The sequence below is a fragment of the Bubalus bubalis genome, chromosome 13 (genome assembly GCF_019923935.1).
Source record: "Bubalus bubalis isolate 160015118507 breed Murrah chromosome 13, NDDB_SH_1, whole genome shotgun sequence".
Classification (NCBI taxonomy): Eukaryota; Metazoa; Chordata; class Mammalia; order Artiodactyla; family Bovidae; genus Bubalus; species Bubalus bubalis.
In genome coordinates, this window is record NC_059169.1 from 77,706,143 (window position 1) to 77,721,814 (window position 15,672).

The 15,672-nt window shown below is 44.2% G+C and overlaps 1 protein-coding gene across 2 annotated transcripts in view; it reads left to right on the plus strand.

The window, feature by feature from the left end:
- VWA8 (von Willebrand factor A domain containing 8) overlaps positions 1-15,672 on the plus strand; it is a 372,743-nt gene that overhangs the window by 322,886 nt on the left and 34,185 nt on the right. For both annotated transcript variants that reach the window (XM_025263046.3, XM_044926847.2), the window contains exon 40: positions 5,834-5,942. In XM_025263046.3, coding sequence (XP_025118831.3) covers positions 5,834-5,942 — 109 coding nt within the window. The remainder of the gene's footprint in view (positions 1-5,833; positions 5,943-15,672) is intronic.

The following is a 15,672-nucleotide window of genomic DNA, read 5'->3' on the forward strand; positions in this document are numbered from 1 at the left end:
TACAGAGGAGCCTGGCATGATGCAGTCCATGAGGTCGCAAAGAGTCAGACATGACTTAACTACTGAACAACAACAGCAGAGTTTTTCTTAAACTTCTTATTATGAAACTTTTCAAACATAAACAAAAATAGAAACATGTAATGAATCCGTGGATCTGTTCTCTCAACTTCAAGGAGAAAATCTGACTCCCTTCCTAGTTCCCAACCCTGAGTTTTTTGTTTTTAGCTAATTCAAGATTTTCTATCTTTTTTATCATAAATAGTTCAGAGTTTATCTCTGAATACTTTATTTTAAAAAATAAAAATACACAATACTATTCAGTTCAGTCACTCAGTCTTGCCCGACTCTTTGCAACCCCATGGACTGTAGCACGCCAGGCTTCCCTGTCCATCACCAACTCCCAGAGTTTGCTCAACTCATGTCCATCAAGTCAACAATGCCATCCAACCATCTCATCCTCTGTTGTCCCCTTCTCCTCCTCCCTTCAACCTTTCCCAGCATCAGGGTTTTTCAAATGAGTCAGTTCTTCCCATCAGGTGGCCAAAGTATTGAAGCTTCAGCTTCAGCATCAGTCCTTCCAATGAATATTCAGGACTGATTTCCTTTAGGATGGACTGGTTGGATCCCCTTGCAGTCCAAGGGACTCTCAAGAGTCTTCTCCAATACCACAGTTCAAAAGCATCAATTCTTCGGCGCTTAGCTTGACTACTGGAAAAACCATAGCTTTGACTAGATGGACCTTTGTCGGTAAAGAAAAGAATCATTCTTCACTATCATCCAATAGTTAGTTTCAAAGCTATTTTGCAGGTCTACGTAATGAAGTCAAGGCCCTGTACGTATGCTTTTATAGCAGCCGATACCTTCTATCCATAGTTCTTATCACTATTTCCCATTGGTATGAATAGTTGATTTCTCCTCCACTGACTTCAAGTTCCTTGAGGGCAGGGTGTTTTTGCCCTCTACCACTTAGCAATAAAACAATAGCAAAACATCCCCAGTAGCTACACAAAGAACCTAGTGCATAGCAAGCACATACATGTTTGTGAATGAATAATACACATGTGCAAACGAGTAATGCTATCACCCTTTCGTACTTAATTCAAATACTGGCTGAAACCAGACTGACGGCCAGCCTGACCCATCAGCCTAGGGGTCCACCATATTGCCCTGAAGAGCCTAATTCTACTGATGGGTTTTGACATCATCAGCAGAGCATTTAGTTAGCATTCATTTGTATCTGGATTTTGGCTAGATACTGGCTCTTGTCATGAACTGATTAACTCAGGAAGAATAACAGAAGTAGACAAGCATAAGACACGTACAAAGCAGGACAGACATTAAACCAACAAAACAGGAATGAAATAGATGGTGAGGTGCTTTTATATGCTTGGAAAAGCCTCTCAGGTGGGCGCCAATTGTGGAAATTGTACCCAGACCATGTGCAAGACTAATCAGCCCTACCCAGTAGATCTTAGCTTATGTTTGTTTTCCTCATAAATGATCCAAAATTACAGTATTTAAATCTGACCTATATGAAAAAGTAAAATGAGACCTAAAATTCCCAGACTCTTACGTAACAATAAATATACCCTTTAAGAATACGCTGTGCCAGCAAAGCGCAGTCAGTCCGCGTAGATTACTAGGATGTGAAGCAGCTGTGCCCTGCAGTTTTGATCAGGGTTAAAGCAGCAGAGAGACACGTTTTCAGCCAGCTCTGTGGGCTGGAGAGTGTTAGCGCTGGGGGTCTTGTCTGATGCAGAGGCCAGCATGTTCTGTTTTCTTTCCCCACTCCCTGCTTCGGCCTTCATCTTTGAGAATGTTATCAGCTTTGAACACCTTGTAGGTGATCTTCGTGAAAGCTAACACAGCTTGGAATATGATTTCCAGATTTCTTCCTAATTAGAACAGCATGTGGTGTGTTTTGGGAGCAACACAGTCATGCCAGAGGTATCATTGTAACTAGAGTTAATTCAGATCTCTCTACAAAAGCCAGTCTGCCTGGGATGACTTACCAACTGCCTGGTTCCTTCCTTGATATGTGTGTGTGCACATGTGTGTGTGTTTGTGTGTGTGTGTGTGTGTCCTGCTAAAGACAAGCTTTATGCCGACTTTTTTCCCCTAACCTCTCTTCTTTAAGTGGGAATGTACTGGCCTCCTAGGTAGGAAGGATGTTGGTAAAATATCTTGCAGTGGTCATCATGCCCAGCATCTGTCAGGCTTGACACTTGAGACGGATCTTCATTGATGAAAGCTTAAAGAGAGGTTTAAGAGATTGCCAAAACTACACATAAGAGGTCAAATCCTGCACACATATTCCTTTCTGTCCTTCAGAACAGAGAGGAAATTCGATTTATAGGGCACCTTTGTGTGTCAGCTAAGGAAATAACCATTCAGATGTTATTTACCTTTCGGGTATTTAGTGTTTGATAGCCAGTGTTTTCAAAGTGCTACTTGGCAGCATTTCTTGCATGCCACTGGGTACCAGGGCTTGTGCTGGTGCTGGAGATGCTGAGAAAAAATAAGGCACATTCCTGTCCCCAGAGGATTACAAGAGAAAATATCAGAGCACCTCACATGTAGTAAAGTTCATTAAATTTCATTAAATATTTGGCTCAAGTACACACACCCATATGTGTACATGTATTTTTTGTATACTGGATCTCAATGTAAAGATCATTTTCTGCTGTGGAAAATATGTTTGAAAAACACTCTGATAGAGCAAAATAGACATGTATTAAAAGCAACAAAATGTATAGGTTCCATAGCAGATATCTATGGAAGATACGTGAAAGAGACTGATCATGGAGGGACCAAGCAAGACTTCATAGGACGTGATCTTGACACTTGAGGTGGCGTTAGCTAACCAGCCAGGTGGTAGGGCAGGAACTGCCCGTCTGCCCTCATGGTGGTCTAAGCCCAACATGGTGTGATTCTAATAAGACTCCAGCACTCTGTCCTCTGACGGATGGAATCTTCCCAGAGTGCGGCCTGATGGGAGGAATAGAGACCATTCATCCTCAGTGAGAGCGTTAGGGGGTTCATCTCCAGCCAAGGGAAGTAAGAATACACTCCAGATAAGTTTCAGCTCAACACCGAGGAGCCATACCTCCAACGTTGCATGCGTGCACATTTGTACACACATACATACACACACACAGTAGCAATAGCTTAGAAAACCGTGCTGTGGTCAGGCTTTTGATATACATTCATCTTTCCCTGTTCTAGTATTAGTACCCTTTACATTTATAGAAATCTGTAGAAATGTGTCATCGAATTAGCCTCTTATGAATACAACACTGCAAAACCTGCTATTCTGACTCGTTTAAGATACTGTAGGGCTTTTCTGATGGCTCAGCTGGTATAGAATCCACCTGTAATACAGGGGACACAGGAGATGAGGGTTCAGTCCCTGGATTGGGAAGATCCCCTGGAGGAGGGCATGGCAGCCCACTCGAGTATTCTTGCCTGGAAAATCCCATGGACAGAGGAGCCTGGGGGCTACAGTCTACGGGTCGCAAAGAGTCGGACACGAGTGAGCACGCAGCATGAGCACGTTTTAAACAGTGGAGTCTTATTTGTATTTCAGTGATTTATCTCAGTTTGTTTTGAGCATCTGTTATGCTAGGCATCATGCTGACCACCATGCAGATAAAGGTGAGAAAAAATAAAGGAGACAGTTGGGGAGACGGGAAGCAGACTCTAGCACAGGTAGCAACCACTGTATAGCGACAAGCATGAAGTGATATTAGAGCCCAGACCACAGACCAGAGATCAGAGCAGGCTTCCTGGAAGAGGTGACCTCTGATTTGAAGAGTTCATGGGAGTCAGCAGGTAAAGAAGGGTGGGAGAGAAACCAGGTAGAGCCTCAGAGGCAAGGGTGCTGGGTGTGTTTAGGAAACTGCAAGTGTAGAGGCAGGGCGGCAGCTGAAGCAAATAATGAAAAAATCATAAAAAGGAGCACCAGAATTTCAGCAGCACAATAGTATTAGAACACAATTATTAAAAGTACACAATCAGCCATTTCAGAAAACTGCTGTTTTACGAAGCAACCTTTTTATTGACAATCTCTGGGCAGGAGCTGTTACCTTGGTCAACCGTATCTATGTCCTCGGTCTTAAAAAGCATCCCACGGGATCTCTCGAGGACCCTGCCACAGGAACGTAGCGTCTGCCAACACCATGGGCACACGTCTGGGATGCAGTAGTGGTGTGCTACACAGCCGATGCACGCCGGCTCTTTCCAATTCAGGGGCCCTGCCTGTTGATAGCTTAAAATCAGTAACCACAAACGTCAACAAACACCACAAATCAGGGCTGCTTTTCCCCGTCAGGGCAACTTGTTAACCATTTTCCAGCGCATCACTACACACACATTCCTCTCTCTTGAAACATTAGCTGGAGACATCACTTCTTGCCTTTCCTTTATTTCTTTTTACTTGAACTAGCTGGTTTTCTGTATTCTTTAATTGTTATTTTTAATTAATGAATTTTTATTGAACTATGATTGCTTTACAATGTTGTGTTAGCTTCTCGGTTTAGTTCAGTTCAGTTGCTCAGTCGTGTCTGACTCTGCAACCCCGTGGACTGTAGCACGCCAGGCCTCCTGTCCATCACCAACTCCCGGAGCTTGCTCAAACTCATGTCCATCGAACCATCTCATCCTCTGTCATCCCCTTCTCCTCCTGCCTTCAATCTCTCCCAGCATCAGGGTCTTTTCCAATGAGTCGGCTCTTCACATCAGGTGGCCAAAGTATTGGAGTTTCAGCTTCAACATCAATCCCTCCAATGAACATTCAGGACTGATTTCCTCTAGGATGGACTGGTTGGATCTCCTTGCAGTCCAAGGGACTTGCAAGAGTCTTCTCCAACACCACAGTCCAAAAGCATCAATTCTTTGGCACTCAGCCTTCTTTATGGTCCAACTCTCACATCCATGTTAGCTTCTACTGCGCAGCAAACTCAGTCAGCCACACATATACATGTATCCCCTCCCTTTTGGATTTCCCTCCTACTCAGGACACCACAGTGCATTAAGTAGAGCTCTCTGTGGTGTACAGTATGTTCCTGTCAGTTGACTATTTTATATATTCCCTGATAGCTCAGTTTGTAAAGAATCTATCTGCAATACAGGAGACCCTGGTTCCATTCCTGGGTCAGGAAGATCCGCTGGAGAAGGGATAGGCTACCCACTCCAGTATTCCTGGGCTTCCCTTGGGGCTCAGCTGGTAAAGAATCTGCCTGCAATGTGGGAGACCTGGGTTTGATCCCTGGGTTGGGAAGATCCCCTGGAAAAGGGAAAGGTACCCACTCCAGTATTCTGGCCTGGAGAATTCCATGGACTGTATAGTCCATGGGGTCGCAAAGGGCCGGACACAACTGAGCGACTTTCACTTTTACTTTCATCAGCAGCGTACAGGCTTCCCTGGTGGCTCAGCAGTAAAGAATCTGCCTGCCAATGCAGGAGATGCGGATTTGATCCCTGGGTTGAGAAGAGAAGGAAATGGCAACCCACTCCAGTAGTCTTACCTGGAAGATCCCTTGGACAGGAGCCTGGTGGGCAGGCTCTAGTTCACGGGGATCAGACAGGACTTAGCGGCTAAGCAACCAGAGCAGGCAGTAGTCTGCACGTATCAATCCCAGCCTCCCAGTTTCTCCCATCCCACCCCCTTCCCCCTTGGTGTCCATGCATTTGTTCTCTCTGACTTCTTGCTTTTTCTCCTCAAAGGCAAACTGAGTTACTAAGAAGTTGGCTATTTCTAGCAGTAGATGACTGTCAGTAAAAGACCCACGGATATTTGCTCTCAGCTGTTGTCTTTTTCACCCCCCAATTTTAGGCTAAAGGAGATCCAAATGAGTGAATATGATGCTGCCACCTATGAAAGGTTTTCAGGGGCTGTTCGACGACAGGTGCACTCCCTCCGAATTATCCTGGATAATTTACAGGTAATCAACATGAGCGAACCAAGAAAATAATCTGGTCACCCAATTAGGCCCACCCCAGAACCACTGGAGAAATTTATCTGTATCCTAGCCAGATGGTCAGAAAAAATTAACTAATGCCAAAATGTCTGCATAAAATCTTTGGGTCACTCTGTGGCCGTCTTAGTTGAATTTTAGTAAAAATATTTGACCTCAGCTTTCCTCCTGTCCAGGAAGAAGTAGTTTGGTGACTTCAAAAGCATCAGACTTCCTGATTTCCCTTATCTAGACCTATGAGCACCTCACCTCTACTAGAACAATGTAACACTGAATGATTGAATTCTCTTCCACTTAACAAATGCTCATTTCCCTGGGCATTGAGGGCAGCTTCTGAGGGGCTCTGAGCTCCCGGGCCAGGCAGGAGGTGAATAAGAGCCAAAAGGAGAGATTCCCGGGAGATGAGGGTGATGCTAAATGGTGCTGGCACCTAACTGAAGAGGGGGTATAGTCACGTCGTTCATTCATTTCTTAAGTTATTGATGGGACAGAAAAATAAAATGCAGCCCTTGCTGTCAAAGAAGGAACTTAAAGAAGACAAGCAAACAGTTTCCTAAGTTCTGTAGAGAACGTGCATGCTTCTGGCGGGCTGAGTGAGAATCAGCTTTATGGAAGATGAAATGCTTGAGTTCACTCTTGAAAGATCCTGAGGAATTTTCCAGCTGGTTGAGGAGTCAGGACATTTCTGACGCGGGAGGCGGCACGTACAAGTGCACTGAGGCCTGGAGGAGCACAGTGAGCTCAGAGAGGAGCACGTAATTCAGTGTGACTGAGAAGACTGTGTGCATGGTGGGAGATGACGGCAAGGGGGCAGGCGGGCCACGTTGTGAGGACCAGATGGTGATCCGGCCCTGGATGCCGTGAGAGCATGGCAACACTGGGTTTTACCCTGTGAACCAAAGGGCCACTGGGAGATTCACAGTTCCAGGAAGAAATACAAGAATATGTTTTTAACTGAAGGAATCAGGATTCCCTTCTGATTAATGTGTTACTGGTATTCATTGGGCACCATGCTATAGTTCCTTTTACAAACATTGTTGCATTTAATTTCACATCAGTCCTTTAAGATAAATGTTATGTTTACAAGATCAGTCAAAGGAAGAAAAGTCAAATCCACTAAGGTGACTTCTTAAAATATTTTCAAGTGTTTCCCTTAGGGAATTTTTTTTTAATCCACCAAGGTGTTAAATGGGCTTTCTGGTCCTCAGTTTGGAACCCTAGTGGCAGTTGAAAAAAGCTACTGGCCAAAGATAGACAGGGCCTGCTGTGGCATATGGATCTGTAGTTGGCAACCAGAGCAAGGAGACCTGGGTTTGGTCCCCTTTGGAGCATCTCCTGCCAGTCCCACCTGGTTCTGATTGACTCATACCATGCAACTGTCTTGGGGTTATTGTGGAATCCCAGTAACCAGGGCTGTGTCCTTGGTGAACAGCACAAAGTCTGGCCAGAAACTAGCAAATCATCCTTTGGGATAACCTTACAAAACACAGCTTGAAGCCCACGCATTGATTCCAGGAGGCTGGACCGGTATCTGAGCAAAGGGAATGTCTTGCTCCAAGTTAATGCCTCTTCCACATGTCCCTCTGTTGCACAATGGGTCCCTCTTCTCAATTAAGACATCTTTCACCAGTGACCTCCTCTTGCTTCTTGACTGGCTTCCTCATGGGATGTCATAGCATCCTGGTGATTGAACCTTTTACGAATCAATAGCAAGATTTCCTTGTTAGAATAGTAGAGTCTGTAATAACTCCAGTTATACTCAGTTCAGAATCTGAATCTCTGATTCCAGCTTTCCCTAACAAAAGAAAATATCCTTTTCTACAAAAAGCCACTGAGTTTAATCCTGTCTTCTCTCTAGTGTTTTTTTCCTAATCAACCATCCGTAATTTCATTCTCTGCTGCTGCTGCTGCTGCTAAGTCGCTTCAGTCGTGTCCGACTCTGTGTGACCCCAGAGACGGCAGCCCATCAGGCTCCCCCGTCCCTGGGATTCTCCAGGCAAGAACACTGGAGTGGGTTGCCATTTCCTTTTCCAATGCATGAAAGTGAGAAGTGAAAGTGAAGTCGCTCAGTCGTGTCCGACTCTTAGCGACCCCATGGACTGCAGCCCACCAGGCTCCTTCATCCATGGGATTTTCCAGGCAAGAGTACTGGAGTGGGGTGCCGTTGCCTTCTCCGAATTTCATTCTCAGGCCCAACTAAATTAGCCTTTCTCTGATTTGTTTTGTCTGGCATGATATCTCTGTGGACCAACAGTTATCTTCTTTATTTTTCTTTCAGTGGTTCAAAATGGGCCTGTTGTTCAGATAAATAGTGTTTTTGAACGCTGATGTGCACTGTGCTTGGCACTGAGGGCACAAAGATTAATAAGATATTATCTCCGTACTCAACAAAGGTATTAGCCTGGAGGCGTGGGGAAACCTGCACAGATCATTTCTATTTAATATGTAAGTGTCTGGGGAGAGCAAGGAAGAGAATGCAGTGGATGCCCAGAGGAGGAAGATTCAAGGATAAATTTCACATTTTATTTATCTATGTACTGTTTGGCTCCGCTGGGTCTTTGTTGCTGCACGTGGGCTGTCTCTGGTTGCGGTGAGTGGAGCTACTGTAGTTCCGCTGCTCGGGCTTGTCCCTGCAGTGTCTTCTCTTGTTGCGGAGCATGGGCTCTGGGGTGCTTGGGCTCAGTAGTTGTGGCACATGGGCTTAGTTGCCCCGAAGCATGGGGGATCTTCTCAGACCAGGGCTAGAACCTGGGTCCTCTGCACTGGCAGGTGGCTTCTTAACCACTGAACCATGAGGGACACCTTCAGGATAGATTTTGAAGGAAAGGATCCGTGACCCGAGTCTTGAAGGACAGACGAATATTTACCAGACAGACCAGGGTGAAAACAATGCCCAGGGGAAGGCACAGCGTAGAGAAAGGGCTGACACTGTGTGAGCCCAGGTGTGAGGTGGGGGCCAGCCACGGGCAGGGTACCACTCAGTGTGACATGCAGAAGGCTTTGAGGCTGGGAGGCAAGTGGCTGCCTGGTCAGGAACTTTATTCAGAGCCCCCACTTTGCGGTAGGCAAAGAATGGAAAGCATTTCCCCATTCACTTTATTTAATCTATAATAGCTGTGTTTCACCCAGGGGACTGAATATCTATTTTGCATAATGGTTCTTGACCTCAACACCCAACCTGGTGAAGAAGATGCATGTAGCTGTAAGAGAAGACACAATTGGTAAAGCTTCAGAAAGTTCTTAACTAAGTGCTGTGGTTCTGGGGACAGCTGTGTGAGCAACTTCTAGGCTGGGCGGTTAAGGAAGGACTCACAGAGGAAGGGTCATTTGAGCTGGACCGTCCGTGAAGGATAAGTATGGTTTCAACTGGCAACTCTTCAAAGGATGCTGTTGGAAAGATGGTTTTGACCAGAGCTTCTCAAACTTTCTGTGGAGAGGGGCCAGGTTTTGTTTTTTATTCAATTGATCACAAAGGAATACTTTTTTTTTTTAAGACCAGTCCTTCACACACATTAATTGGGAAAATAATACCTTTATGTTCGTGTTTCTCTAACATCCTAGTAACCAGTTTAGTGGATCCTAAGGAAGCTACAGTCCATGGGGTCACAACGAGTTAGACACTACTGAAGCGACTTAGAATGCACGCAAAGAAGCTTATTTCTGCAGTAGCCCAGTTGATTGTTTCCAGTAACTCCTCACAAAGGCTACCTTGTTCTTCAATCCTCTTTTCCTGTTAACAGATTAATACTTTATATAACAGAAATGAATTACTGAAAAAATGATATGAAAAACCAGCATACAAAATCCAAGCCCATATTACTAAATATTAGGTTCAGCAAATCTAAAATTACTTTGTCAAATTGTCATATAAATTTCTAAATGATTACTATCAATTCACATGACCTATTTTATCACAGACCAGTAACAAATGTTCCCACACCAAAGGCAGTCTGGGTAGCTCTGGTCAAGATAGGAGGAACCAACGAGAAGAGGACAAAGACTTTAATACAAGGCTGTTTGGAGAATGGCAAACTCCAGCATGACTAGAGTTCAGAGCTTCGGGGTGGGCCTGTGTGGAGGGGATGGTGGAGCGAAAACTGGAAAGAAGGTGAATCCATGCTGACTACCTTTTGTAGTCAGTGAGGATTGTGGAAGCGACTGAGAAAGGGAGTGGTGTGGTTTTATCTTCTGTACGTAGTTTCAGGGACTTCCCTGGTGGTCCAATGGCTAAGACTCCATGCTCCCAATGCAGGGGACCCAGGTTCGATTCCTGGTTGGGGAACTAGCTCCCACAAGCCTCAACTAAAGATTCCATACGTCACATCTAAGACAGGGCACAGCCAAATAAATAAATAATATTTTCCTAAAAAGAGAAGTTTTATAATCACTTAAGTCCTGTGCTCATGCTCAGCCGTGTCTGACTCTTACCGACCCCATGGACTGTAGCCCAACAGGCTTCTCTGTCCGTGGGATTCTCCAGGCAAGAATACTGGGATGGGTTGCCATTTCCTCCTCCAGGGGATCTTCCCAACCCAGGGATCTAACCGAATCACCTGCATCTCCTACACTGGCAGGTAGATTCTTTACCACTGAGCCACCTGGGAAGCCCATGAAGGGATATAATCTCATAGGAGAGAGAAGTGGAAGGCAGGAAGTCAGATCATAGCATCACTTCAGTTATTCAGGTGGGAAGTGATAGGCACCCAAACCAGGGTAATTGAAATGAAAAGGAAAGGATGGGACAATAGGGGGGTAGGACCGCAGAGAGTTCCTGATGGAACGTGGGGAGAGGGGCATGGTGAGGTTTTTGAGCCCTCGGGGACAGAAACAAGGAACACTTGAGAAGGAGAGGCTTGTGGAGAAAGCAGATGTTTGCTCTGTCTGTTCTGATGCTTTCGCACTACTGGGACATCCATGGAGAAATGTCAAGCATGATACTTGAAGATTTTAAGTTATGACTCAAGTTCAAGAGCAAGATTAGGACCAGACAGGCTTGCGTACCTATACAGATATCTCTGTGCTTTTCTGGTCATCTGTGCAGAAGAACAGCCTAAGCCAAGAGGAAAGACGTGTAGACAAAGGTGACAGCAGAGAGCAAAGAGCTGCTGGGCTGGTGGGGGTTGGCGGGGTGGGGACGGGGGAGTGCAGCAGGGAGAAGTGGAGGCAGTCCTGCCAAGCAACATCTGCATTTCCAGAGAGAGCAGTAAAACGCTAACTACTGCTTCTTAGCTCACAAGCGACTCGTCACGAGGCATCAGTCACCAGGCCGTGCCCGACCCTGTGGCACCGTGGACAGCAGCACGCCGGGCTGCAGGGGCCTCTCCATGGCCGTAAGGGGACGGCCTAACTGAGCGCCGCTGAGAAACACAGTCCTGACTTCCAGGCCCTGTGAGCAAAGGCCTCGAACTCAGTCTTTGACAGGTGACCATTAGAAGGATTAAAAAACTAAGAGGCTGTAAACTGAAAAACCCATGTAATAGGGAAGAGTGCTAATGACATACGAGAAGCTTTGAAGAGTTTTTGCTAAATTTAATGTAATGTGACCCCTATGAAAAATAATACCAAAGACAATTCAGACTCCTAAGAAACAGCAATACTAGCAAGTGAGTCTGAGACCACAAATCACATTAACATCTCTTACTTGGAGAGACAGGGAGGAGGAGAAGAGAGACCCCGAGAGCTGGTGAGCAGGCTCTGTATGTTAGCTCTCTGCTGTTTTTATTGACCAGCTTCCTTAGGGTTTTTACCTCTATAGTATGGAATAATAAAGTTTTCCATTCACATTAGTAATTAGACTTAAGACTGGCTTGAGTCTGTTCTTCCTACTTTTAATGTAGATTTCCACTTTGGCATTGCATTTTTCATTTTCTTAGAAGGTCAGGACGATCTCTTGACCTCCACGTTGTCACTACAAGTAGCCGTGTCTGACAGCAGCAGCCCTGGGAGCAGTGGGGTGGGAGGGCTGGGTTTTACACGGTGGCAGAGAGCGACAAGCAGAAAGCTGGAAAGGCAATAACCCTGGGAAAGGGGCCAGAGCAGCCCCAACTTATCCTTGGCTTGAAGACGAGATCAAACAAAGGCTAAATGGCCCCACAGCAAAGGTTTTTCCAAACAAAATAAGAAATGATGTGGAGATGAAGCTCTCATGCTGTGACTGTCCACAGTTCCAACTCCTTTCCTGCTGAGCTCTTGAGCTAGTGGTAAAGCTTTGCTTCGACTGCTAATACTAGTCTAAAATCTTCAAGGAGACTTCAGATAATAACAAAGTGGAGAGTCTATCCAACCTGTTGTCGAACAGTTTCGAACAGCCGTCTCATCATCCAAGAATAAGAGCACCAAAAAAATTAAATAAGATGAGATGTATGAAATTATTCTTCAGTGAGGTAGAATAATAAGTAATAAGATATAGAAGAAGAAGATGTCAACAGGCTAGAATATTTTCTTCAGAAAACAAAGGTTTTTATAAAACATCTGTTCTGTGTTCTCACAATTCAAAGAAACCTGAAGTATGTGAAATAAGACATCTTAAAAGGATCTGGCCAAGAGGCAAGCAGGAATAATAAGGGAATTGAATGCCATAAGGAAGGACTCGAAGAAAATGAAAAACGCAATGCCAAGGTTGAAATCTACATTAAAAGGAGGAAGAACAGACTCAATCCAGTCTGAAGTCTAATTACTAATGTGAATGGAAAACTTAAATTGTTATTCCATACTGTAGAGGTAGAAACCCTAAGAAAGCCGGTCAATAAAAACAGAGCAGAGTGCTAACACATGGAGCCATGAGCCTTCCCAACAAGGAGAACAGTACTTAGCTAATGGTAAGTGCCCAGTAAATATATACTGAATAAGCCAGCAATATTCCCAAGGAGGCCACCAAAAATCACACATAAGCAATAATTCAAGTAATAGTAAAAACGTGCTGAGCTGAAGACAGGCCTAAGTCAATGGATCAAAAGAACTTTGCTGAGTGCCAGGCAAAGTTAATGAAAAGAGATAAACACCTCACTACAGCCTCATGGAATGTAACACTTCAAAAACAAAGAAAATATAAAAGCAAACAGGAGAAAAACTAAGCTGTCATCCAAGAAAGAAAAATTCATCTTACCTGTATTGAACACCAGAAGATTGTGAAGAACGTCTGCAGGATCTGAGGGGAGAATAGTTGTGACCCAAGAATTCTCTACTCAGCCGAAGTGCAAAACTGACAGAAATACATTTTCAGATAGTCAGAGGCTTTAAAAATATATGTCACTTAAGTATCTGTTTTAGAAATAATTTTGAATTCAATGTGTATGGACAGGGAGGCCTGGCGTGCTGCGATTCATGGGGTCGCAAAGAGTCGGACATGACTGAGCGACTGATCTGATCTGATCTGACACATTACATATATATATATATGTCAGTATTCTAGCCAGTTAAGAAAGGAATCAAATTCCTTGAGAATGGGAAACTTGGGACTTCCCTAGAGGTCCAGTGGCTAAGAGTCCATGCTCCCAATGCAGGGCGCCCAGGTTCGATCCCTGGTCAGGCAACTAGATCCCATATATTGCACTAAGTCTGGGTGTGGCCAAATAAATAAATACTAAAAAAAAGAAAAGAATGGGAATTCTGTGGTATTGAAGGACCAGCACTGAGCATTAGAAGCAGTTGAACACAGAATCAAGTCTAAATAATTGTGGGGAAATATGTTGAAAAGAAAGTTTAAATATCAAGAATAATGCTTTCTAAAGGTACACAATATAAAAGTAGTTTAAAAATAATAAATAGGGCCTGAATCCCCATATTATGTCAAAAGTTAAAACTCCAGAAGTTGGCATAAATAGAAGGAAGCAAAAAGTATGATAATGCATGTGACAAAGAGAGAAACAAATACTTTCATTCCTAGATTAGAGAAATTGGAGTTAAGTCAAGCTTTTTAAGAGTTTAATCATGCTGGTATTTTTTAGATATATTTCTTGCAAATCGCATGTTTTGATGAATACCCCTGGTTATTTTATGGAGAGGGGATTGTCAGGGGGCCAGGGCAGGGCGGGGAGAGAGTAGGATGCTATTGAAGTGCTCCAGGTGGGCGGAGGTGGCCGCTGACCTAGGGCTGACGTGGGCGTGGTACGAGATGGGCCGATGCCGCCGAAGCTGAGAGGCTGTGCCAGCGGTCTAGGTGTGAGACGTGAGGGAGAGAGAAGCAGAGGCGATTCCCAGGTATGTGCCCTGAACAGCCGAAGGAACGGCTGCCCGTTGCCTATTGTCGAGAGAACTTGGGGAGAGCGGAGGACAGGCTCTGGGGCCAGTTTTGAACTATTGAGTTTAAGCTGCCTGTTATACATGCTCATGGATACATGCAGCTCCCTGCTCGTTTGAAGTAAAAAATTTTTAATTCTTGAAGGAGAGACGTGGAATTGCTCATAACAACTCATTGTAAAATGACAGTATGTTGTCACCCAGCTAATAGTTTAGTTTCTTGTCACCATCGGAGAGTACACACTCTTCTTGTTTTGTTTTTCCCTGGTAATGAGATGTTACTTCAAGAAACATGGAATTCCCTAAATAGGAAGGTCCATATCTGCTCCTTTTTGCAATACCATTTCACCACTTAGAGCAACTGGCAACCTAACATGTATTTAATAGCTATTTATATTATGTCAAAATATCAAGAATCGTAAAGAAAAATTTTTTATTGTTTCCATTGATTTATAATTTATTTTACAAATACTATACAAAAGTTTACCTTAATTCAGCATCCTTTTTGTTTGAATGGTACAAATCAATAGCAAAAAAAGTATATGTTAGTCAAACATGAAGAAATGTTTAAATAACGGAAACTAATGTTTAATAAAAAATCACTACTCCCAGGTATCCTCAATATCCATTTATATCTATTTCTTCACCCAACAAGTACTTAGTGTTGGTCACCTATACGTTTTACTCTGTAGAATGGATGTGCTTTCTACAAAGCCGCTTAAACCTTTCTAATCTTTTCATTAATTCTAAAGGAACAATAGAAGATTGGCTTGCTTGTAGAGTTTATAGATAAAGGAAGTCTTTGAGCTTCCCTGTTGGCTCACCGGTAAAGAATCCACCTGCCCGTGTAGGAGGCATGGGTTCCATACCAGATCCAGGAAGATCCCACATACCACGGAGCAACCAAGCCCGTGCACCGCAGCTACTGAGACCGTGCTCTAGAGCCCGGGAGCCACAGCCACTGAAGCCGTCGCCCCTAGCGCCGGTGCTCCCCAACAAGAGGAGCCCCTGCAATGAGAAGCCCCACAAGCGGAGGGTAGCCTCTGCTCACCACAACTAGAGAAAAGCCTGTGTGACAGTGAAGACGCAGCCCAGCCAAAAATAAATAAATCAAATAATTATAATGACAACTCTTTCAAAGGAAGTAAAAAGTCTTGCTTAACCATAACCCAAATAAGTGAAGATTTAAGATGAGTCAGAATACTTTCAGTGCTGAAGTCACAAGACCCAGTGTCACAAACCGCAAGATAATTGGTTTTTGTCAAGTTTATTCCTCCTGGTGTCCTCACTGCCATAGATGTGTGGTGTGTGTGTGAGTCTGTGTGTGCTTTCTGGTTAACCAAATTATTTCCAGAAAATGAAATTAACCAGAATACGTCATCCTCTGAGCACTCGAACTGTTCTTTACATGAAAGTAATGAAACTATATTTCTTTTTTAGAAAGTCTGTAATGTAGACT